Below are 27,094 nucleotides of genomic sequence, written 5' to 3'. Positions count from 1 at the left end.
TTGCTCAAAAACTAATCAGCACGTCTCCTAGAAGTCCCAAATCATTCTGCAAAGTCAGAATTTGAATTGAGTTTTTGGAGAAAGATTTATCGCGGTAACAAAAAAGTTGTGAATTTTTCTCCTATTCAGGGCCTCCATTTGACACACATTATTCAATATCGCTGAAAATTTAACCAGATGTACTCTACGTGGTCCCGAATCATGTAGTATAGTCAGACTTTGAATATCGTCTCTGGGGAAAATGTTATCGTGGAAAAACCAAAATTTCAAATGGATATATGGGTATACATTTTACACCGGTTAACCAATGTCGTTCAAAATTTGGCCAGATATACTCCTCTCAGTTCCCAATCATCCAGTAAAATCAGATTTTGAATATTTTTTATATGCTATGAGGGGTGACTTTAATTTTTTGGCCTAATCCAATACCTTTTCTACACTGGGTGTGCGGAAAAGTAAAAATTTCATATGAAAATTAACGTCTTACATATTTTTTATTTAGGCCAAATGTCATACAAATGGGTTCATCATGAAAGTGTAAAAAATCTTTTGCGAGTATTTCTGCTATTAAATTAAATAATATTTCGATGCCGCTATAGAGAATAGCTCAATAAAATACACATGAGACATGAATCACCGTGCGGAAAAGTTCGTCTCACTGCAGTAAGAGTCTTAGTTTCTTCTACTGTTATTTGATTTATCAGAATAAAAAACTTCTCGTTACTAGGTTAAAAAATATTGACACTGTGTGGATAGATTTAGCATATAAAAGGATATTCAGCTATCAATTTTAATGCCGCCCAAAAGAAAAAACAAAATTCTGAATAGAAATAAAAGTCTTATTGTTAACAACATTTCAAAAATAAATCCACACAATAAAACGAAAGAGTGCACAGTTTCGAATTCATCTTTGGTTTTGGTTTTATGATTAATTGTGTGTGTACTCACGGTCTAGTCCACCAACATATCTCATCGTAATTTCACAATGTCCCCAAACAGCTGATATAATTGGATATAATTTTTTGCCTTTCAATCCTCTAAACGCTACGCCGAGATACTGGCCATCGACAATGTAGCTAAGTGTTCCTTCATCCATATCGAGCGCAACCAAAAACTTATCTGGTACTAAAAATGCTTCATCTGATTTCAGGATCGCTGGATATGTGATACCTAAGGGGAGAATCACAAAAGAAAAGAATTAATTTAAAATAGTCGACAAATAATTGTAAAACAATCAATAATAATAAGTAAGTAATGTGATACCGTTGCAGTTCTTTGCATCGTGATAGAGCTTATTTCGGCCAAGATCCCAGCCCCAGCTTTGGTCATTTGAACCGACCAGACTTTGATAACCTACTGAATGTAATGGTGCTTCAGCTGTTGCAACGCCAACTACAGCATGTGTACCACGCTGTCGGGTCGACCATTGCACTTCCCACACATGTAAGCCTTTTGTGAATCCAACTTTGCCGCGTATACAGTCTGTACTTTGTGCAACTGGGTGGCGATGAAACGTTAACTTATCTTCATCTTTGACGAATATGTTGAGAGATCGATCTTCAGCGTTCCATGAGTGTTTGATTTGTGTTTCTAGCTCTGCGCGTGGCATGTCAAGCAGAATATCTAAGCGTGCTGGCCGTTCAAAATCAGCGGCCAATTCACGCGGAATGATTGGTTTAAATGGTGTCGGTGAATCACGACTAACAGATTTAACGCTTCCTGAAATTTTTTGTCCCATGCTCATGCCACGACTGCTACGCGTTTGTCTTCGATCAAGTATGGTTACTTTGTATGAAAGTCGCAAACGATCGAAATCACGCGTGGATTCCAAACGAGGTATGACAACGCGTGGTGTCAATACGGGTGACGTTGATAATGTTGCGTGTGCTCGACGGCGTTCACTTGATCGCAGCACTGGCCCACGACTTGCTTTGTATCTGCAAGAAAAAACACACAAACTTGAAGTTAAACTTTTTTTTTTGAAAACGAACTAAAACTATAATCCAAAATAATTGTGATTTTGCTATATTTTTTTAATTTACTTTTTTAACACGAAAAACATATTCCGAATGGTATTTTATTCATAAAAAATTATTAATAGTTTGGAAAACAAGTTTTTCATTTCAAGAGTCCAAATGAATTTTAAAATATATTTTCATCGTTCCCGGTTAGAACCTACATTGGTCAAACAAAATTATTAATGGGAAAAATGACAGAGAGACATTTGCGAAAATCAATGTTATACAAAAAGAACGTTGAGAGATACAATATTATAAAATATGATTCTTCAGAGGAAAAGAGACGCAGAAAAAAGTCTTTAAAAATGCAAAAAAACTTTTAAAACTTATGGTTCATTACGAGTGACGGAAAAAATCAGATAAGTCGAACTGATGCAGTTAACCTATTTATACGCACATATACTACCAACACCAAATGCTTCCATTTAAAAATTAAACTTGCACTCGTCGATAAACTTTTATTCATTTCCAACTCGTCAGAGCAATTGTCAAATCGAATGTGAATCCAAATAAAAATACAAAGAGTTGCAACGTTTTATTATCATCATAAAAAATGATGTCTGTATAGAAATATGGCAGAAAACACATTCTTTATTGTTTCGTTTTTGTTACGACCACAAAAGAAATATTCGTCATTCTTAGTTTTATTCCCGATTTTTGTTTTGTTTAAAGTGCAACGTTGTAACAATAAAAAGAACAAATATGACACAGATTAAATTAAATTAACGTAAATATGAAAGCAAAATAGAATAAAAAACGATCATCCGTTCAGTGTTTTTGATTTCATTGTTGATTCTGTTGCCGTTACATCCATTTCAGATCCATTATGAAGTAAGTGAAAAAGAAGGTTCTATCATCAAATTGTATTAGATACTCGCTCATCTCTATTCGAATAATTTTTCCCCTCGAATTTAGTTTGTCATTGTCGTGTATATCAATTTTGATATAATGTAGAGTTTATGTACGCTGTTTGACTGGAAAATGTTATCATGTGTTACATTTCTTTGTATATAATATATAAACTACACCAATATTCAAGTTCCCAATGGCATAAACGCACGCACAGCGATCGACAACGAGTCAGACTTATGTATTGCATGCGATTGAATTTGATATATATATATATATACGTATGTGTGTGTGTTTTACAGCTGCATATTTGCCACTAGACTTAGAGTACATTGAACTGAACACAAATATATTGTCACAAGCGATATACACATCCCCGACATATTTTATATTACTAGCTATACAAAAATTGAAATGCATTTCGCTGGTACTGTTCAATATTCACACAACTGTTGTGCATATGTATTATACAAAATAATATACATGCGCGAGACGACAAAACTATGGCAAACAGAACATATTTTTCCACATTTCTTTCTCTATCTTTCATTTAGTTCAAACACCGCGTACTTCGGTTAGTTGATTTGTTCTTCGCATATGAATTAGATGTTATAAATATATATCTAATGCATTGTTTCAAATAAATTTGAACAAAAACTACGAAAATTATTCCGTTAAATTTTGATTTAAGAATAATTTCAACATTCTATTAGATCAATATATTTTATATGTGAAATTCTAATTCGAACGACGAAAATTGATCTTAGCTGGATTCTTAGCTTGCCTTTCAAGTTACTAGAACCATTGATATTTAAAGCCAATATTTTGTGAGTAGTCATTTAGCCTGTTTTATGTGGGAAAACACGATCTATCTTCTGTTTCTGGTAATTCTGGTTTTGACTTTCGCTGTATTTGTTATAGGTGTTTGGTTCGAATATTTTTTACTATTCATAAAATAAACGTATTTGCATAAGTCAAAATGGCCACTTTAAATCACATCTGACCATCTTTTAAATTGCTTTCAGTTCGCAATATCTTTATGATGAAATCCTGAGCAGATTTATGAGTATCAAATGATTTCAGTTACAGAAGATCTGGCGTTCATTTTGAAGGTATGAGCGTAAAGACTTCAATTTGGTACTAAAACTTAATAGTATATCATAAATAGTGGTTAAATGATGAATCCATTTGCTAACTTGAAATTTACTCTCGGTGTCCACTGTCCAGTTATTAAATGCGTGTCACATACTTGAATAAAAAACTTTTTTATAAAAAGCTATCGACTGAAAGAGAATGGCTCACAAGAAATTGCAAAGGCACAGAACTGCATCCAAACATTTTCTTCTGTTTTTATCGATTGTTCAATTTCTTTTGCTATGCCAATAAAATGGATGTTATTTTCATTGTCTTTGGAAAAAAATACTTCGTAATCGTAAAAACTGGCTGAATACCAGATGTGATTTATCATAAAATTTGTTTGACATTGCAAGACAAGAGCCGAAAATATGGGTATGTTGTTGTTACTGTCTATTCTCATAGCATTATGAGACTTTGTATAATCCAAAAATATATATCATTGTATATGTTTCTAAGTTTTTGTCGAACAAAAGAGAGCTTGAGTATTAGTTTTCAGCATCAAAACTGAACGTTAGAAACAACCGAACGTTTAAAGATGCAAGACGAGTTTGCCAAACATGCAAAATTATATGTGCTGAGTGTGTTGGTGCGATACACACGACCATTTTATACTTCGATAGAGCTCAAAATATACCCATTTATACATATTTATTGTAGAAATACCATTTACAAGGAAATACACATATAGTTCAAAAGTATATAGACGCAGCATCAAAAATCCACACAACTGCCAACTTTAGGGTTGATTTTTTTCTTCACACAGACTGTGAGAGAGAGGCTACAAACGGAGCAAGAGCGTTATGCTGAGACACGCTATTTTCGACTGTGCATTCAAACTGCTGCGTACATTTCAAATCGGAATATACATACAATTTATTTCTATGCCAATGTACGAATTCACAGCGGATGGAAAATTCCAAGTCCAAACCTGAAATCGACTAAGTTTGAATCCTATAGGGAATTAACCGTAAACAGTTTACAAGAAGTATTTGTTACTGCTATGGGGTTTTTTCGTTTTTTTGTGCCCGAAAATGTACAAGACTGAAGCCATGATAATTTCGAACGTGCTTACAAATTCAATATCACAACATAAAATAGTAATACGAATTTGGTTGATTGTATATGTTTAAATGTTTAACGTTCTCGCTTCAACATACGTCAACGAACAAAAACCGACGCGGCTACTCCGGGTAATAGCGTAGAAAATTTATGAATACAAATAATATAATATCGCTGGAAAGCAATTTTGTGCACGGAAAACGAGCACAGGAAAAAAACTGAATCGATATATTGATTAGATGTCGTCAACGTTGCTGTTGTCGTCTGATGTGATCGCATGCTTGCAATTTTTATTGTATTTGGCGCTTTTAGGTTTGTTAACATTTGCGTCATGCCTCTATTTGTAATTTCATATCCAATAGGGTGGAACATTTTTGGCACAATTTGGTGGCCACTTGGCAAAACATGTCTTATAGTCCCCGGATTCAAGATATGAAGGAATTTTCAACTTAAGGTTCCATATAAGACAGCGACTTTAACGGAATGGAGGTACATTTTACTGGAAAATCATGAAAAATTGCAGTGACCCAATCACCATGAAAACTTGTGAATCTTATTTTCTGACCAAAATAAGTAATATCACCAAGTTTGATGAAATTTCAACCAAAAATAAAGGTGCCTAAAAAGATTCACAAGTTTTCATGGTGATTGGGTCACTGCAATTTTTCATGATTTTCCAGTAAAATGTACCTCCTTTCCGTTAAAGTCGCTGTCTTATATGGAACCGCAAGTTGAAAAATCCTTCATATCTTGAATCTGGGGACTATAAGAGATGTTTTCTTACGTGGCCATCAAGATATGCATCGAAATTCAAAAAAATGTTCCACCCTAATATCCAGCCAAGCATTCATAGTCTTTCTCTCTCATTCTCCTCTTCTTGATGCATTCTTTCGGTTGAACGATTCCTTGTGTGGCGGCCAAATATTTTCGAGACAAATTAACTTTTGCAGACCAACCCATTTTTCATTTTCCATTTTATTTTCCATAACTTCCCAAATGAGAAAAAGATGAAACAAAAAAAAATAAAAAGGAACTTACATCCGTAAGTCTAACTTTTCCGCACTGTTTCCAAATTTCTTTCTTTACCGAACGAATATTTGTTTCCCGAAAGTAGTGCAAGTACGTACTTATTCAAAAACCGAATTCATAGACTATTGACGTATAAATGATTCAAAATATCTGGAGCGTGTGTTGTATGGAAATATAAAATCACCAAAAATATGATTTTTTGAATGGTCGCAATGCCTGTATGATATCGTAATGACATGAAACTTTGTACAGGCTATTTTCTTTTTGAAAAAAACCAACACAAAATATTCGTTTTTGAGCCAGAAATCGAAATTTTTGTATGAGAGGTATGAGTAAAAATAGATTGTGCAAAGTTTCACGTCATTACAATATCATACAGGTATGGCTTCCATACAAAAATTCAATTTTTTGTGATTTTTTCAAAGAAACTGTTTCAAAGCTTGATTGCATCTTAAAGCAAATGTCAGATTCGGGTTTTTGGTGCCAAAAATCCCCCCAATACACACTTCAAACATTAATTTGCGTCTCTGGGGAACAAGTTTTTGCATACCAAACCCCTTCCAGTGCATCATGGATACACCGATGAACAAATATCGCTCAAAAATAATACCAACCCATTCCTCGCGACCCCCAATCACCCTGTCAAATCAGATTTGGATTGGTTTTTCTCTAAGAAGAGTTATCGTGCTAACAAACTTTTTGCGTACAGGGTATAGGGTACAGTGTACCTCATCCCCACATTAACATGGCACAAAAACGGTTGCTTCTCTATACCCAAAACGCGTAGAAAAGCGATTTTTAGCGATTTCAATTTTGGGGTGATTGCAATACTTCACTGCACACAGTGGGTGTGCGTAAAAGTAAAATGTCAAAAACTCATAACATAACATAAATGTTTCGCAGTAATTTACGATGACAATATCAACAGAAAATATGGCTGGTCCATGCGTAAGCATTTGAATCAAGTAATTTTGGATATTTATATATGTATATATGTACTGTATGTATAAAATGTATAGCGTTGTAGACGTATAGCCTTGGCATTTTGGTAAAATCAAACTAATGCTTTCGGATTGATTGTTTGCTCAGTAAATGTCAAATCACAAATAATGTATAATTCAAATGCGCGCAACCCATCAAATGGATGTCTACATTCAATGTCGTCCTCATTTAAGTGTCATGACACCATAAAACGTACATGCGACTTGCATTTAAGTGTCGCATGTGCATGAACGCACCACAATTTATGTTTAAAAATGTATGAAACCTCTTCGGCCATTTTCAATGAGACTGAAAATTGTCTAAAACAATACTTATGAAAAGTTATGCGACATTTATTTTCGGAATTTTATGTAATCGCTCGTATTAAACCTCCACATTTTCGTTTCATGTATGCATGCATTTATATCACACTGTCTGTATTTTGATGGTGTATTCCATTCAATTGCCGTTGCCACACAATTTATTCGAATTTCACCGAAACTGTATGCTTGTGAGTTGGAGACATGCAGTAAATGATAATGCATATTTTATGTAGATTTTGCGCATATTTTCCATTTCGTAATGTATCTTTTCCCGCCTCGGTACCATTTAACCAAATGTTTGTTCAACTGCACTGCTACCACACAATTGATATTAGTTAACATTTAAATTTAGACACAATCTTAATTAACAACAAGGGATGATTTTCTTTAACGTACACAAAAGTATACATTTAATGCATATTTTCTGTTTATATATGCAGACTAGAAGGATAAAAAATGCAATGAAAGCTAACATAAAAACTTAAACTCACATGAAAGATGTCATCAATAAACCAAATAAGCATGATAATTTTGTATACAACATTTTGCAGAAATATGCTCACTGCTCAGTCAGTCAGTTAATTTAGTGAAATGATGAACTTATCCACAATTGACTTGCAAGAGAATAAACGGAACTTCATATCAATCTGTAATTCATTAATTGTATGTGATTTCTAAAGACCTATGTTTATTTACAACACATATAAGTTGTGCATATTTTGATTGAATACTATTAAATTCAATAAATACAATTGAATAAATTCTTATTCAATTAAATATATCCGAAGAGTCATATCCATAAATACACGTTAGTAACGCTAGCCATTATGTCTTGAGCTTGACTCACTTACTCAATAGATATTAAAATTCCTCAAATATTTTAGTGTTTTGTGTCAATGCAAATCATCAATCAACTCATCAATCGAAAAATTATTTTTAAACATTTGTTGCAGCTTCACAGAGCTTTCCATACAACCGACATTTGTATCGAGCAATAGTTTGAAAATTATAAGGCAGTTTCCTTAGATTTGTTTTGCGTGTAACCTCAAATTCGAGGATTGTGTGTCAAGATTATACTTTTTGTGTGTTTCTATGTCGACGAGTTAAGTGCTGTTCTCTTTCTCGGCATTTTGTTCACCACCACCGAACAATAAAATCGACACCACTATTATAGTTGCCGTGAACTAACACAAACAATGGTGTTATTATGAGGCATACAGAACAATAACCTAAAGTGTATGGGTGATTTTAAAACGAAGGTTACATAGATAGAATACAATTTAAAGAACAAATACGACTAGCAGCATATAATATTCGAAAATCAAGGCAAACAAATTATGCTGTGTCTTCGCTTGTTCAATAAAATTCGGATTTTATTACATGACAAATTGAAAAGTGAATGGAAAGTGTGGTTTCATTTCGAAGTAAATAATTTTTATTTTGGACAATCACTCAATACTGCGAGGCGCATTTAGTATGGAATTGATACTGAATTTAATTGTTGTTCACAGTTCATTATATGCTGTACATATACATACGAATCGAAAAACATTTATGTGGTTACAACAACAAAAGAAAGGTATCTGTTTTTCAAAAGTCAAATACATATATATGTAGTTCATCAAACTTGAACCGCAAGTTATTTAGTATTTATTAAATAAAATTCGCCTATTTTGCGTATAGGAAAATTGTACTTTGCATTTAATTTGTGAGTATCATTCTCATTTTTTATTTTAGCTCTCGCTCGGCAGCATGAGTTTTGGAACGATTTGTTAGTCATTCCATTTGAAATCATAAAATAGTTTTTAAGGTGAAGGAAATCCATTCACAAAACGGCTGAAGACAAAAACCAGCAACCGCGCTACTATAGTAAATGCACATATGTACAAACCAAAGTGGCACATGCCCAACAAATGCTGCAACTTTGAGTCAGTTTTTGTCTGCTTTTCATTTTCAATTTTTCATCTGTTTTAACGTGAACCGTTTTTTCTGTGTAAGACATTGACAATTACTACTGATACTGCCTCTGTTTTGTTTCAGCTTTGCTTTGCACATTTTCATAAATACAACGTACGTATGTACGTACATATGAACGATGTGAACAAGGAAGAAATATAAAAAGACAAATGGAGAGAAGGAGAAAAGAAAATGAATAAATGCGACGGAACTTATGTAACCAGTTGGCTGTTTAGTGCACAAGTGACGAATACAATCAAGCTGCTCTCTATGACTACAGACAACTTGTTCAAATTCAATTGTAGTGTTGAAATTTTTTTTAACGCGGAGTATTCAATGTGTTCATTTATGGCGCTACTCGCTTGGCCACATGAGACTATACAATAAAGCAACAACGAAAAAACGGCAATACTCACCAAAATCGACCAACGCTGAATGATAAAATAATTGCTTATTATGTTTATTTTTCCAACAAACTTGACATAAAAATCGTAAATTGTTGCACATGCAATGAATACGCAACATACAAACATACTTTTGGCCAAAACAAAGTTCGTAATGTGAAAGGGCCAAAACATGATCAAGAACATTTTTTTAAATTTCAAATTTGTTTTTTACTGTGCGAAATTTGATGTGTAATATTTTGAACGAAAAGAAAAAAAAACAGTTAAAATCATTAGAAGAATTTCGCGACTTGAAAAGCACTTTTCGATAATTTTTCAACGAATTGAGCATCGACAGTAATTATTTGAGCGTAATCCTTTTTCAAGGCTTCGTTTTTAGACCTTTCGATCTGGTTTCAAATCAACAAGTTCTATTTATGCTTTAGCGTTTCTGAACACGCACGAAGATAAAACAATAGTTAAATACATTATGTATAAATCCTATAATTTTCATATTGTTTTGCTAAAAATAACGTGGAGTGAAACTTTTGTAATAAATATCATTGTTTATATTTTGCTATGCAAAAAAAGTTTTGGAATTGTTTGTCTTATTTTTTTTCTGTAAAAAAATAAAAGCCTGGTGCAGCTTAAATAGGTATTGCAATTAAACACCAAAATACTATAGACAGTTGCGCAGTAAAAAGGAGTCTCATTCACCATGAATACGTCATGTACAAAATAATTTCAAGCTTGTGTGGTATTTAGACTGGAACGGGCCTGTTGTGGCATTGAATACTGCAATAAAATTCACTGTTTTTATACACGTTTTTTGTGAGTGTTTTCATCAAGTGAGTGCTTTCATACCTTAGGATTCTGTTGTTGAATTTTTGGTTTTCAAGTTCCAAAATAAAAACAATTGAGATTTTGATTGGTTGTTATTGAACATGCTCCTTGGTTTTATTGTACTATGGTTTTTGGTTTTGGATACGACTTTTTCACAACGTTCTGAATCATATTCGACTAGGGCAGAGACTGTTGTAGTCGTCATCAATTTCGAAGCTATTCAAATTCATATAATCATTTGTTCACTTAAGTTGTAAGATAAAAAAAAATAAGTTTTGTGCACATTTTATTGAAGGCATTCTCATTACTTTTTTTCAATATAGCTCCTCCTGCGTAACTATGAAACTTGCTATAGAAACTATTCATTTTTTTCGTTGTCTTTGACTATACATATTTGTTAATGAAACAAAAGAAAATAAAAAGGAAGATACAGCGGGAAAAAGTCGTATTCTATGCGTAAATGAACCTTCACACTTATGCTAAAGCAACAACAACATTTTGTTATTTAGTTAAATAACATGTGAATTTATGAACTCAATTCTTTGCAACTTGATTTTTTCCTGCGGTTTCACTCTCTTCAATTATCTGTGTCGGATTTAATAAATTAAGTTCGCTGTAAATGCGAAGTTCACAAAGATAGTAATTTACACTTCCAAGCTGTGACACTATATGAACTCATTAAAGGAAAAAAGATGTAATATCAATCAATTCATCACGTCTTATTAAATTTCATTTACTAATGAAGACAAAACAAATGTATTTTTTTACTTGTGAAGTATATTTCAACCTTTCAATCTTGATCAATCAATGGTTCATAGTTATTTTTTCAACATCCACCATTTTTTCTTACACGTCGATATGTGGTGATTTTTATGATGTAAATTACATTTTATACAAAAACATTATTGTTGATTTAACAAATCGCAATGTAAATCGAACTTAGATCCTAAAATTAACACAGCGCAACAAGTCAAAATAAACAAATCTCTTAAATTTCAGCGACGACGCAATGAGCGACAATCTCACAAATTAGGTGATGTGTTGAAACGTTGATTTCCTCAGTTCAGTTTCCAAATAACATTTTACTTAAATTTAAATATCGTTGTTTAGTGATTTGTTAATTTTTGTTGGAATGAAAATTGTGAAGAATAAAAGGAAATAAACGTGCATAGCAAAGATGTATACTTGAATATAAATGTTTTCATTCAATATTAATTTCAATTAGAGAGCTTAACAGATTAAATGACAACTGGTTCATATAAAAACGTGATATTTTAGCGAACACAAGATCTTGTTTGCTAAGTGTATGTATTTTTGCAAAGTCATAAATCTCAACACTTCCTACATAGTATGAGCAATGAAAATGTAATGAAACAAAAAACGTTGAACATTTCATGAGCGATTGCGCGGGCAAACAATTTGTAATACTGTTAACCTTGAAATATTCAAATTGAAAACAAAATGAAATCATTTCAACAACCAAGAGTAACAAATGTTACTTTTTCCTATAAATTCAAATGTGTGGATAAACATGTGCTTGTGTATTGAAATGGTTTGGTGAGCAAACCTCACGTAGAAGCTGTAAATAAATCACATGTTCGATCGATTGCATATTTTTGCGGTGCATTTAATAAATCAACGCAATCACATAGATTGATAGAAGCATTTTGTTATTGTTTACTCATGTAAATAATTTATTTTGCTTAATAAACACTATGATAAGTCTAAGTAACACTGGCTGTCCAACACTTTATATATATATACAATCAAGCAAACCGTGTGAAGTGGTGGCCATTTTGAAATTAAGCAAATATGACTCAACGCATGTCAGCTCAGCATATTATGTGTGTTTGAATACATTTGGCATATAAGCAGGAATGATTCAATGTGATATGAAAATTGCTATTTGCAGGTATAAATTGTAAAAATTGGATTTTGAAAGGAAACAACTAATTTAAATCTGATATCTGTTTCGGTATGGCGCGCAGATCCAATCGATTGGAGCATGACGGCCTTTTATAAAAAACATTTTCGAAAAACGTCAAAACAATTCTTTAAACAAAAACCGCAGTTTGATTCAACAGTTCCAAGAAATCGGGATTTTATTGGTTTTGTTGTTAAATGCATTTGAAGTAAAAAATGGCGTTCATTCATATTCACAGACATACGCTCCAAAATTGATAGTTTTATGAAGCCAGCGGATGTCCAATAAGTTTTTTTAATCAAACAATAACGAGCCGACGAATACACAAAAGGTTGGTAAAGCAATTTGTCATTGAGAACTGACTTTTTTGTGGTTTTTGTCGCAAATATACGAAACATGCTAATGAAAACGCACAACGATGTTGAAATATGATTTGATAAACAAAAAAAATTAACGTTCATGACAAAAAAAAAACATAAAAACATTTGTATGTTTCGGAGCATCCAATTTACATCCAATCGACCACAGCTCGAATTAAATGAAGATATTTGCTGTGGATAAAAACAATTTTTGATTCACGTGAAAAATTCACAACCACTTCTGGAAATATGATAAGCTAGTGATTTTAAAGATGATTTGCATGTTTGACTCAAATGATTAGTATTGTGACCTTCCCACTGTCTTTTTTAAAATATCTTAAAGGTGTTATTTTATGAACAACTGAAAGTTTGTTTTGGCGCTTTGAAGATTTCCTGGTATTTTTTCTAAATGAGGAAATCACGAAGTAAGTTTCCTTAATGACGTGAGTTTTTTTCTTGAGTTAGTTGTTTGGCCTATAATTCGAAATGAAATACAAATAATAATGTTTCGGTTGCGATTATGATTTTGTAGAGGACAGTAGAAGGAGAACCGAGGTGATCTCAAATGGCCGGTCTTAAACGCTTGATATAATAAATATTATGCCGTCTACACAAACAAATGATATTGAGCGTTGTCGTCATGGTAATTTTTTGATGGTAAAAATTCAGATCGAGTGCGTTGCGTCATTCATAATAAATCGAAAGTGAGGGTGCTATTTACAATTTCAATTCAATATTGTGTATTCAAAAAATAAGTTTTTTTATTGTTGCATTCGATTTAACTAAAAAAGATTTTTAACCACATAAAACACGGTCAAGAGCTACATAGAAAAAAAAGGTGAGTGATAAATGTGGCGACTGTGTATTTCGCTCGATATACAGACATCTGAAAAAACTGGATTTTAGACTATAGATTAGCATGTATTTGAATCTGCGCCTTAGACAGTCGCAAGAAAAATGACAGAGGAACTGTAGCTGTCAATTTACATACCGAGTCACATCATCATTTTATTTTGTGAATACATATGAACACATAGCTTCTGAGGACCCCTAGTGCGAGGGGTTGGATTACCCTCCCCCCCTGGAGAACAGATTTGAGAATTACCCCCTTAGAAATTTCATTTTTTTGAGAAAAATATTCTTTCGATTTGGTAGGAATTTAGACGAAAAAAGTGAAGACCTTTTTTAGCTCTTCACTTTCTAAAACGGGAGAAAATATTCAATTTTGCTAGGGTTTTTTGGCGAAGGAAAACTTTCAATTTGCTAGGGTTTTTATTTTGCCAAATGCTCGGAGAATGAACTATTAATGAACCCCTCTCCTAGGAATGAACTATTCAAAAATGCATTTTTGAATTTGTGCGATACCAAATCGAAAAAGTTACCCATTTACATTTTTGGAAAATTTTGAAATTAACACCCCTCCCCTCTCCCCCCTCCCCTTGAATCGCCAACTCCAAAAGCTAGTATGAACACTATTATTATTTTTTGAATTAACGATGTCGTTCTTCTGTACCGTTGTAAGGTTGTGTACATTTTTTGGAAATCGATTCACAAATTTTTAATTTGTCATTATCATTAAAGGATAATCAATATTAAATAGAACATGCTTCTCACGTGGTCTCAAAATCCTTGATATCTTTTTTCACTGACTTCATTTATTGCGGCCAAAAAATAAATATTAATCAAACAACAGTGGCTTTAATTTCAATTATATGAATATTTAAAAAAATGACCGAAAAATTAACCAGTACTGACGAAAATAATAATCGTAAATGATATATTAATCGTGAAATCGTTTGCTTTGCTCAAATTAATTATAGCAAACTAAAATGAAATCCATTGCAATTTCTGTTTTGTGTTCAAATCGAACAAAATTTACTATATAATCTTTTTAGAAACCAAAAACCAAAATAAATCTGTGAATCACGGCGGCAATTTAGTTGAAGATAGCTGGTTTTATGTGTCAGTAACTGTGTACTTAGTAGAAACGATTCAGCATGACATATTATATGTCACACATTAAGATAAATTGAAAGTAGAAAATTAAAACGATTGTGTGTGCTTTAGTCTACTAAGTGGTTTGAGCCGTTGCTTTTTTTATATGTATTTCACATGCTCCTCATTACGTGCCACTTGATAACCTTGGCTTTTTAATGGGGTATAAGACGTTTGATGTGTGAAGATCATACGCTGTGATTTGTTGCAATATCACCACATTTATTCTCTTCAATGCTGTTGTTTCTGTTTATTCACCACACACAGAGACGCCGTGGACGTAGATAATTGTTAGACTGTCCGCATATATATGTTTAATTTGCATTTATGGTTGACAGTGGATTCTACATAAATTTATCAAAATATGTTTCCATATCCGCCCGTGCTTGCATTTTTCAGTCAACAAGTACCATATTGAGACGTGAAACTACTAGGTAATAGATCCAAATGTATTAGCAATTGCTGAAAAACTCTACTTTTTCTGCTCATTATTAGACCTTAGCGATTAATGTAACACTGCATGCGTAATAGGACTTCGTTTCGTAGAACACTTTGACCAAGTTTCCATACTAACATTTGGTATGCGACTAAAAGATAAATTTATAAATGAATGAAGGTAAAAAACCATATGGCCGTATGATGCTGAGAGAGTGTGTTCATGCAAACCATAAATATTGAATAATTGAGTGTACGTTTGCGACCTGCTCTCGTGAATTTCGTGTTCGATGTCGTCATACCATGGCAATGTCGAATATAAAAACTGACTTTGCCATTATAATGTTTTGTTTTTCTTTCATTTATTTTGAAAATGTTTTGAGCGGCGGTTTCTCTATTGCATAAATTTGTATACGAAACATGCACTTTGATTGCAATTTCGAATGTTGATTGGATCGAGCAAGTTGCAGTCCAAATGTTCATATGATACAACTTTAAAACGATATTTTTATATATATTTATTTCGCATTTTAGTGCTTTTATTGTGGCTTCCTTCATTGTCTATTTCCATTTGAAAAATCCAACTAGCACACGCTTCATTTGTGTATCGTTTTCCCTTTTCTTAGTTTTATATTTTGACTCTAAATAGCGATGAAAACTATGGTATGTATATCATATATCAAAAACACCGTTCCAGAAGTATTCTTCTCGCATATTTGAGATTTTCTTGTGTTTGTGTGCTTCATTTTTTTTAAAGAATGTGTCGTTTTTATGCAATCTAATGCAAAATCCTTCAATAAATATTAATATCCATATTATAAATTCGCAACACTATCACAATTTTTATTATTACCAAAGCCATATGAGATTGATAACACATCATGTATTGGGTGGTTAAGCTCATTTACTAACTCATTTCTTGTGGTGGTTCATTTTACATCATTTCGAAATATGCATTGCAACAGTCGTGAAACTAAACAAGAAAACTGAAAAGGATAAAAAACACATACATCTGCATATGCTGCGAACTGTTTCAAGTCTCGCTCATTGGAAAACCATTTCAATTTAATTTCATAACATAAGCGTAGTTTTTTGCCATATATGAAAAATGTCTGCGCCGATGACTACTTTGCAAAATGCTGGCCAAATGCAATCCGCTATCCGATGTTTTTTTTTAATATCTTGGTTCCTTTGTGTAAAGTACAACTGTGTTATATTACTTGCCACGCACAGAAACAAAATATGCGTTTCGCATTATGCTCAATTTTGTTAGTTACAGTTTCTTTTCTTATTACGAAAGGTCTTTTGTCGAATGCCCAAAACTAGAAACACCTTTACATATGAATTTAATGTTGTGAAATATTCACTTGGGATCATTGGATCGATAAGCTCAGTGTTTGCTTATACCCTTCTTGTATAATTGCTTATTGTCTGCTTTTCATTTTCGTTTAACATATACATTTTTGGACAAAACTCAAGAAAATATTTCAATTGTTAACCCTCTAAAGCATTAAAAAAAATTTCAACGTGAGAGCTATTATTCTATCATTATTTTGGTTTATAACTCTATGAAAAAAATATTCGAATTGTGAGAAATCGCATAGTTTACTCAAAAAATTCTATTGACAAAATTGTAAAACAATCAGAACCATTGTTTAGAGTGCTATAAAAGTGTTATAAACAAAAATACTGATAATTTTATTTTGTTAAATTTCTGTTTTCGCATACATCTGTGTTAATAATCAAACAAACGCTTAACCGGCAAATGAAAAACTGAACCCTGCCAAATGTATTTTAATTCATAAATAAAATTATTCGTTTTTAATTATATATTTTAGACAAAGTATGTAGTACATTAGTATTTAGACATACTATGTACACTATGCACTAGAGGGTTAAATATTGATTATTACATTTAAATTAACGGCGCAAAATAAAAGCAAACAGCAAATATAAATACGAACAACCATAAATAATATCGAACAACTGAATGATATACACTTTAGTGCTTCTGGGAAACAATTCAATATACAACCATTCGAAAGCACAAAGTCGAAAAATTACTGTGTGAACTCGGTTAAAAAAACTGGAAACCCGTTCCATTTGATATTTTTATTGCTTTTGAACGTAGAAAAATAATTAAAGGATAACAAAATGTCAATAAACTTTCAGGAGGGATCGACTAAGCAATAGCAACATATGTGTTTTCACTCTTTCGTTGTTAATATATTCATTGCAGCGTTATTGTGGTCAAAGACTAACTGAACACCTTTCATAAAAATTTAAAAGTGCGCACTAAAAATAACTATGAAATATATACAAGCACCGGCTGGTTTCTTCCTGGATTTTTTTGGATATACGCTTCAAATCAATGTTGCTATGTGCCAGCTGTTCGTATACGTTCTATTTAGGTGGTTGCGGCCAGTTTTCGTTTCCAGATACTTACTTCGTATAATCCGAAAAACATTGGTTTTCAATATAAAGGGAGAAGTACGGTTTTGTTGACTATGACGAAACTGGTTTTCGATTCGAATTTTTTGAAAACATATTAAATATAGTTTACGAAATATTTTTGTTCAAAATCAAGCTATAACGAGTGATCATATTTAAAGCAGCGACAAAAAAGAAGAATGAAACAACAAACTCTATATAAAAAGTCTGCGCATATTTCGATAAAATATTCAAAATAATATATTCGTGTATAAGAAATTTCCTCTTCTCATTAGTACCATTCGAATAATACTAGTTCATGTTTGTGAAATATAGTTTATTCAATAGTAACCGACAATACAGGCACATTGGAATATTGTCAACAATAACCAAACGGATGGATTTTTATGTTTTCTGTTGCTGCCAAGCTATAATATGAATTGTACTTGGTTAGCGCTGAGCCAAGTGTGTAAATATTTAATATTAATATAGCACATTTGTTATTCTGTATAAAATCGAACAAGATATCGTTGTATATTTTACGCTGTCACGACCAATGCGTTTGCTATTCGAGTAGTTTGCGTACTTTTTTCCCACTCTTTCAAACATATGCCTCTTTCTTGATGCAATTTTTGTTAATTTACCATTGCCATCATCATATCATATATTCATTTATAAATTTTCATTTTAAAGCCAATTCTTGCAGAAGTAATCGACAATAAAAGCATGTATATAAATAGTATCAATTAGTATATAACTTTAACATATATTTACACCAAGAATAGAAAAAAGGATACACGGTAATCGAAAAAGGACCATTAAACGTAATAACCAGAAAAAAGTGTCTCAATTTCATCATAATAACTTCTAATTTAACTTTCTCGTATAAAAATATCGATTTTTTTCGTCAGTTAAAAGATGAATACTTCTTCTTAATGCCATTGATTAAAAGTGATGCTTCGATATTGTTATAATTTCTGTTTTTGAATCAACCATTTTATAATATTATTAATCACTCAACTTTAACCCTAAACCGTCCTTCTGCAATCCGCCTTAATCCTGTCTTTAGGGGCACTCAGTAAGTACTTTCGAATTTTTTCGATATTTCGAGAAATCTTATGTCATAAACTAAAGACATGAATGTGCGTAGCAGATCGGCAGCTACGTTTTTTATACTGTGCTGACAAAATAAAAAAATATTGGATGAACAAATTTTTGCTGTGTGATTCATCATTCGTGCACAAACATTTTTTACAATTCAGCAATTTTCCCACACAAAATATATGAAAATATACGTCAGAGACTGAGTGCCCCAAAGACGAAATGACCATCTTTTGTATGAATAGATGCATGGGGCGAATCACGCTAGTAAATACTAGAAAAACTAGTAAATCTAGTGCGAATAATGACGTCACAAACGAAGCCAACTTCACACCAAAGGCCATATAATTTATATGAAAAACTACTGAGAGCCAACTTCACGCACTAGAATTTTCTAGTTTTCTAGTGAAATCTTATTAAAAACTAGATACACTAGAATTTCGTGATTGACCCCATGAATAGATGCATGTTTTATATTTTTGAGTAGGAGCAGAGGCCGACAACACGAAAAAAATCGGGGTTTAGTGATATTTGATGAAAAAAATAATTTAATTTTAGTTAGAAATTTTGCCCGGGCACTGAGTGCCCGGCTTACGGTTTTAGGGTTAACAGTTATGTGTTTCTTAAGTAATTGTCGAGTAAATTATGGGCTTGCGCATGGCCTAGAATACTAAAAATGTTCTAGAAATAAAATGTGTTTGAGTATAAGTGCCTACTTTATCTCTAAATAAGGTTGGATATAGGAATAAATTGAATATCAAATGAGCAAATTGTCTGTAATCATTGGTAAATATGTGTGATTAATGATATAAAATGCCAATTGTTTTGTGTGGTTTCAGCTGTCATTTGAGCATTTATCGAAGCATAATTCTGGGCGGCCCAGACGGTGCCAAATACGATCAAATTTCATGCAAAATTCAAGCTTCTTGTGAAAATATCAGTCCGGATACATATTACATGCACACATCGAAGAAGAAGAAACCGTCAATCAAGCGATTGCGCAATTAAATTCATGATGCTTAAACACGATTTTCAATACAGGCGCAATTTCACGTGTATAAAAAAATTGAACTTTTCATGAATTATGTAAACTATTAAGAGCGGAAGAAAATGAACAATAGCCATAATGCAGACGAAAAAGATATGGACCAAACTGTCAAAAAAAAATGAATAAAACAACGAAAAACACGCTGCAATGAAATTATGCATTCTCCAGTTAATTTGATATAATTTAAAGTTGTTTCAGCATGCAGACATGTGCATCAAAGGAGAACCATGCGTGTTTCATCTTGTAAAAGAAAACGCAACGAATAAATAATAATTTTTTTTTGTGGATAAGTTCAGCTCACGACTATCACATATTTTTTGCTTAATCAAAATTTCAATGGAATACAATTTTACGAAATTGTTATTTTTAGTTTTGGTGTGCAACGCACTGGGATCAGTTCTTATTTCATTTGTAAGTTTTCGTTTGGAATGCTTGAATGTATTTCACAGAGAGATAATTCGATACTTGGGTTTTGTGAGTGTATCTCATTTGGCATGCGAATTAAAATAATATTGAGTGAGCTAAATATGGTGTCTATGTAAGTGATCATGAGTAAAACTTACGATAAATACGGTACTGCTACTATTTCCGATGTGTGATGATGTTGGTCTTCCAAGCGACTGCCATTAGCATTTTTGGCCCACTTCCTGCAATTTACAATAATAATGACAAGAGTGTTGGAATTAGAAAAATTTAATGTTGCAACTAATGCAAGCATAATGATAAATGTGATATTGTGAATTCAGATGATTTTTATGTTCAAGAATTTTGATTACACGAGATAAGCAAAGATGTATTTATTTCCATAAGTTGTCTTAACTAGTATGAGTCAATCTGAATTTGGATTATGTTATAGGTTTATGAGATTCATCTTGGAAGTCCAAGAAATCCTCTTGTTTCAATCACTTATAGACGATCAACAAACAGTTAATCCTACAAATACATCATTTTTGTGTGTCAAACAGAAATGATTCTTACGAAAAACATTTATGAATATGTGAAACAAATTTTCGGATTTATCGTTCGGAACCAAACACTTCCGGAATGTTTGCAATACTTTGTTATCTACATTTGTTTTATTCAATTGAATTTTTGAATACTTTTCCGTGTTAAAGCGGTAAATGTTCATTTCGGCAATTCATTCAGCTAAACCAACAAACGTAATTTCACTTAATTATATGACACAGACAATCAGGCGCAGCAACAAATTAAATATATATATTCTAAATATATTTTAGAATGTAATCAGAAAATTCAATAAGGCAGTTGTGGCATATGGCGCGATACAATACAGCAACAGAGCGACAAAAAAATATCATTGTTTGTATTTCATTTTTATGTAAATTCAAATTGACTTGAACACGAAAGCTTATATGACAAAAAACTCTGTTATTAATATGTATTGGTGAGCTGACAAAAAATGTAACCAACATGTCAAAGTTATCAACATCCATTTGAAATAAAGATTTGTTCGACGAATAATAATAATAATTATTATTATTTATTACTATTACTACATTAAAAGCGCGTCAAAGAATGTGACGATAACAAAAAGTCAATTCAAACCAAAACTGACGAAATTTGAATCAAGTAAAATAATACGTGAACAATATGCTCGATAAGGTGTCTCGTAAGTTCGCTGATAATGCATTCGTTGTGAAAAGCCAAAAATAAAAATAAATTAACATTGACATAGAAACCTTGATGATATGGCAACTTTTCTTTTCCTTCATTTGGTGTTGTCTGACAACAGTTTACATATCGGTCTTTTTAACATTGTTTTTTTCACATTTGCCGTCACTATGATGTTTTTTAATATTATGATTGGAAAAACAAAAAAGAAAACAAATAAAAGTTTCAAAAGTACTTTTCAGTCTATGTCTCGCGTCGATTGTCTGCTTTCTTTTTTTCACATGTCATATGTTTTATTACGGTGTAAATACAAAAAAAAAAAACATTAAAGCACACGAATAAGTGATAAGAAATGTTGTGATGATATGGCAAATGTTTTTTTTTATTAAAATTGAATAAAGAAATTCATCTATTATATGAAGTCTAAAGAAAAAAAATAGATTATATTGTTATGCTGAACTAGCATAAGTACAAATTGAGCAAGAAACGTCTTCAATATACAAGACATTGTATTTGTAATCTTTGCTGTGTGTCGCTGTATTTTTAGTGTGAAAGGTATGATTCGATTGAAGTCATTAGTCACTACCATATGGGTGTTGTCGGTTTCTACAATCTCAGGGTTTATTTATGAATAGAGCTTGGCTGTTTAAAAATATACGAATAGTATATTATCATCTTCATTATCGAATGGAATACGAAATGAAACGATTTATTGTTGCTACTGAGCTGAAAATTCTGCCGAAACAGTTGCGACAGTAAAATTCAGTAATTCTAAGCTGTTTTGGTTTTGAATGGTTTTGAAAATTCATGTGTAGCCTATCTAGAAAGTGTGGTAATGAGTAAATACTGTAAATATTTACCATATTTATGACCAGATTCAATGTGTATTATTATGAATAATACAATGACATAGACAGTAGTCACATTGATTATGACGTAAATTTCAAGGTGAATAAAAAAGTAGAAATGAAACAATAGACGTTCTTTTTTCACCCATGGTTTTGTAAACATGACACCAACGCATATTTTCGATTATTTTTGGCTAATAATCTCTAAATGTTCAGTGTCAGATATAAATCTACTTTGTTCGACGGTGGAATTGAACGTTTCGAAGGTCGCATTCAGCACAACGAACTTCAAAATGTTTTTTTTTAATACGACCTGACTCGTACATATACTTGTATACATTTTATAATGATTACCGGGAGATCTTGCAGTAATTTAATTCGAGTTCAATTTCATGTGAAATTTCTGATGTTTAAGTGTATATGCTATAAATAAGGGTCGCCCAAAAAAAAATTTGATCTTAAAAACGACACAATTACATAATTCCCTAATTATTGCGTAGCATGTAAAAAAGAATAATTCGACTTTATCGCTGAATTCCGAACGAAAATTTAATAAAAATCACTACAAAATTTGTATAACGATATATATTGTATATGAATCTATATAACGAGTGCAATAAGAATAAAAAAAAAATAGAGTTTGTTCGTTTAATGAAGTTTTTAAATCAAGGGAAGAAAATTCCAAATTAAGTATACCTCGTATTTTCTACGTATAAAATAACACAAGTGGAAGACGCGCGAATACACACATACTTTTTTTATATGTGTAAGCAACAACGATTATACTTTCAGTAAAGCGGATGAAAGAAAAACTGGTAAAAAGAATAAAACTAAGCATTGACGAAAGAATGAAGAATATCCAATATATTTATGCGAGAATGCTTTTTTGTCTGTTGCACGAGAACAAAGAAAACAGAAAACGAAAACTCCATTGTTGCTGAATCGGCTGTTTGTGTAAGCCTTGCATCTGTATCTTTGTGTTCTGTATGGCTTTGATATGTGAATGATTCTTTTGCTTCTTTGCTTGTATACTGAATTTCATTTTGTCTAGATTCTCTTTACTTTCTTCGTTTCCTATGCTCTGCGAAGCCTTTGAAATCAGTTTCAAACCGAGAACAAAATTGACGAAACACATAGTTTTCATCTGAACCAATTTAAGTGCATTATTATCTCTGCTTACTATTCTTTTTTTTTTATCTCAATCAAAAAACCGCAACGATTTTTTCTCTCTTGCGTTCAGCAAGGCGTAATTTTCATTTATAATCGTAGTCTCATGTTTCACAATACAATCGATAGAGATAGACGTTTTGAAATGGCAACACTACCAATCTTTGCCAACGAATGGATATATAATTTCGATGTAAGAACACTTTCAATGTGTGTATAGCTCTTTATGTATATGTATCCCTTTGTGTACTGCTGACTTCTCTTACACAATAAATATACATCATGCCGACGCTAACATGAGAATTGGAAACTAACAAAAATTCAATACAAAATTTAGTTAATATAAAATAAAATCATCAAGTTTTCAATATTAATGCAAATTTTTTATTATGTATATAAGTTCCTTTTGTGGTTGAACCAAAGATTCTTTACTTAATGTAAGCTATGCCGTTATGTAAGCTATGCTTCCACATTTTTCGAAAAAGAATTTATCGAGAGCCTCAAATTATGAGCCATTTTGTACAGCGTCGCTTAGCTGATCTCACTATTTTCTCTAATCAAAAATTCTTGAACATTTTTCACTTCTTTTTTGCACATAGCACTTTATGAAACCAATATGAAATAAAAAATTGTGCTAATTTAGCATGAAAAAACACGGTTTATCACATCTAAAAAAGTATATAAATTGGTTTCAGTTAAAAACTTTATCACTGAAATTTAATTTCGAATGGTTTTTTAAACAGGATTATTTTTTCCTCAGAGAATGCCGTTATAAAAATGAAACAGCAAAGAACTTCATCGCCAGGATAACTTGATGACATGCGTTTTTTTCTCAAAATGAAATTAAATATGTTCCATGGTTTTGCGATTTGTATCATATTATAATATAGTATACGGATAAATATCGTTAAATTCATTGAACTTTATTAGCGTCATTTTGGTTAAATTATGCGAATTAAGAAACACGATTCAAAATAAATATTGACGATTGCGATAAATATGTGAATAGAATTTGAAAGCGTTGCAAGGAGAAAAATTTGAATACTAAAAACAAGGACAAATCAATTTTTATTTAATTTGAACGCGTTTGATTTCGTTTTTTTTTGCGCGCACGCCTTTGCGCATGGGCATTGAAAAAGTCGCTATGTGTAACTGTATGCAATGTATGGGTGTATGTGAATTGAGACATGAAATTGGCGTTTCTCACTTCGAATTTGGTCTCAAATTAACGAGTCAATTTCAACGGAGGTCAACTATGACGATTAAATTTTTTTGAATTTACCTTTTTCGTGCTAAATCCATTTATGATGATTTTTAAGTTAAACTTCCTTATGAAATGCAAAAACCAAAATGGCTGAAAAAAACAAAAGCACTATGTTTTTTCCGACAATATTTTAATCCAACACAATTGGATTGGATTCGTTCAAATGCGTTTCTCTAACTAATTTATTCTCGCTCTCTATATAATAACGGTTCTTTGCACTTTTTAATGTATGGTTTTTTTTCTTCATGAAAATTTTCACTGCGTTAAAACATTGAATAGTGTCGAATATTTAGCATATTTTTTCGGTCGCCCTACTGCCATTTGCTGGTATTAAGCAATAAAACTGTTTCTTTTTCAATCGAATTAGTCTTAATTTATTTCAATAGTTGTGGTGTAAAGTGTTGTTATAAAATAGCTGTTCTTGAATATATCTCTTGATACATACAGCGGTCAAAATAACTTATGTTTTCTTTTTTGATATAAAAAATGAAATTGTTTCAAAAATTAAATCTTTCTATTTTCACGAACACTCTCACTTGAAATTTTTTTTTTTTTTGTTCCTTCAAATTAATCCAGTTAGAGGTATAAACCGAAAAATGAGATCTGAGAAACGGTTTTTTTCGTCGTTCACTCTAAAAAATGTGTTTCAATTTCGACTAGCTGAATTAGCTACTTTAGATGTTTGGACGTTTTCGATTAAAATAGCAATTATCGTTGATTTTTCCTTCCTGATTCTTCCTTTGTTGAATTCTTTTTTTCTTTTTAAAAACTTCGAAATTTTTATTTTCTATGCGCTTGGCCTATGCGAACAATATGTAGCTGGGGAGCTGCTGCGACGCGACTAAAACCAAACTAAGCGTTCGACTCATGTAACAGCGTACTTTTCGACGAATGGTTTCGGTAATATCCGGTAATATTTATGGACTGCGTTCTGTACGCTACGTTGTCGAGCAAATGTATTCCCATATCAATCGAATGAAAGGGACAAAAAGAGACAGAGAGACAATGAAATGTGCTATGGTATTGGTAGCCATGCGTCGTATTACCCATATACTTCAGCAAGTATATAAAGCAGCGTCTATTTATTTTTTTTCTATGCAATATACACTCTCATCGCAACGCTTTCGTTTGAGAGTGTAGTTGAACAGACAAGCGAGCGGTGTATCGATTTTTGTTTGAGTATTCGTTGCGTTTGTGTGATTGTAAGGCGCATAAAAACACAATGCATTTGATAGCGTTGACAAACTGAAGTCTCTATGGTATATTTCTACAACAGGGAGTGACGCATTCATTTTTTATGTATTGGTTTGTATGGCTGTGTTTGAAATACTGCAACGAACTCACTGAGTGGAAAATACATCTGTAAAATTGTAAAAAAAAACGCTCAAAGCACAACACATGTGAAAAAGAGCGTCATTTTGGTTGTCATCAACATTTTTCGTTCAAACAACGCTTGTATCGTTGGAACAGTACAAAATTCATGATTTTCGTCTTTGTATAATGAAATAATATTGGAGTTTAATCTCAAAATATGCTATGTTCATTTTTAAAATTTAATTTATCTCCTCTGTCTCTATATGTATATCAAAAAGGGTATACCAAGCGTAATCAACGTGCTAGACATTCAGCTCATCATCATTAATATTGTACATCTATGTGAGCATCATTTTATTTGGTTTCACTTCGTTCAATGACGACGACAATGGAAACGATGAGAAAAAGCAACCGAAGAGCTCACCAATACATAGATGCTCGAGCATTATAATTTCAATCGTGTCACAATTCATTCGTCGTTTTGCGGTTATCGACATTGCCATATTAAAACGCATTTGTACACTTAAAAAAAAGTTCAAGAACTTATGTATGATACTCATACTATAGTATCACATAGCTCACAAAAATCAAGTTTTATAAATTTCTTATATTTATTTCAGGAATATTTTCAAGAAATGTTGAATAGAAAGTCAAATTTTGTATCTAGAATTATATTTTATATATTATCAGAAACACCAAATAAAACTTATTTTAAGTTAGGCGAAGGAACGCTGTACGGTGCAGTTATTATTATTATAAGTTTTATGAAGTTTGTCATTCTATCTATTTATTTTCTGTATATGAAATATCTAGTAGAATTTATATTTAGGAAACATAGTTGAGAATTGAATAAAAAAAATGATGATGTCGACGGCTATGATGACGATAGGGATGCATTTTCTTCAGTCTGGGTTAAACTGATTAAAAATTAATGTACCAACTGCACAACTATCTAAATTGACTATCACAAACTATTTGTTGTTGCTTTCATATTCTTTT

General features: G+C 32.0%; 1 protein-coding gene across 1 annotated transcript; it reads right to left on the bottom strand.

The window, feature by feature from the left end:
- Positions 1 to 818: 818 nt before the first annotated feature.
- On the bottom strand, positions 819 to 25,661 carry LOC116348155 (protein gustavus). The gene is given in 5 exon segments (XM_031779052.1): positions 819 to 1,023; positions 1,025 to 1,170; positions 1,264 to 1,937; positions 20,434 to 20,517; positions 24,800 to 25,661. Coding segments are annotated over 5 exon segments (978 nt in total). The 5' UTR covers positions 24,820 to 25,661; the 3' UTR covers positions 819 to 969.
- Positions 25,662 to 27,094: the final 1,433 nt, after the last annotated feature.

This window comes from Contarinia nasturtii, unplaced genomic scaffold (genome assembly GCF_009176525.2).
Source record: "Contarinia nasturtii isolate CC-2019 unplaced genomic scaffold, AAFC_CNas_1.1 Cnas_scaffold_2291, whole genome shotgun sequence".
Classification (NCBI taxonomy): Eukaryota; Metazoa; Arthropoda; class Insecta; order Diptera; family Cecidomyiidae; genus Contarinia; species Contarinia nasturtii.
This window is presented reverse-complemented; position numbering and strand designations above follow the sequence as displayed.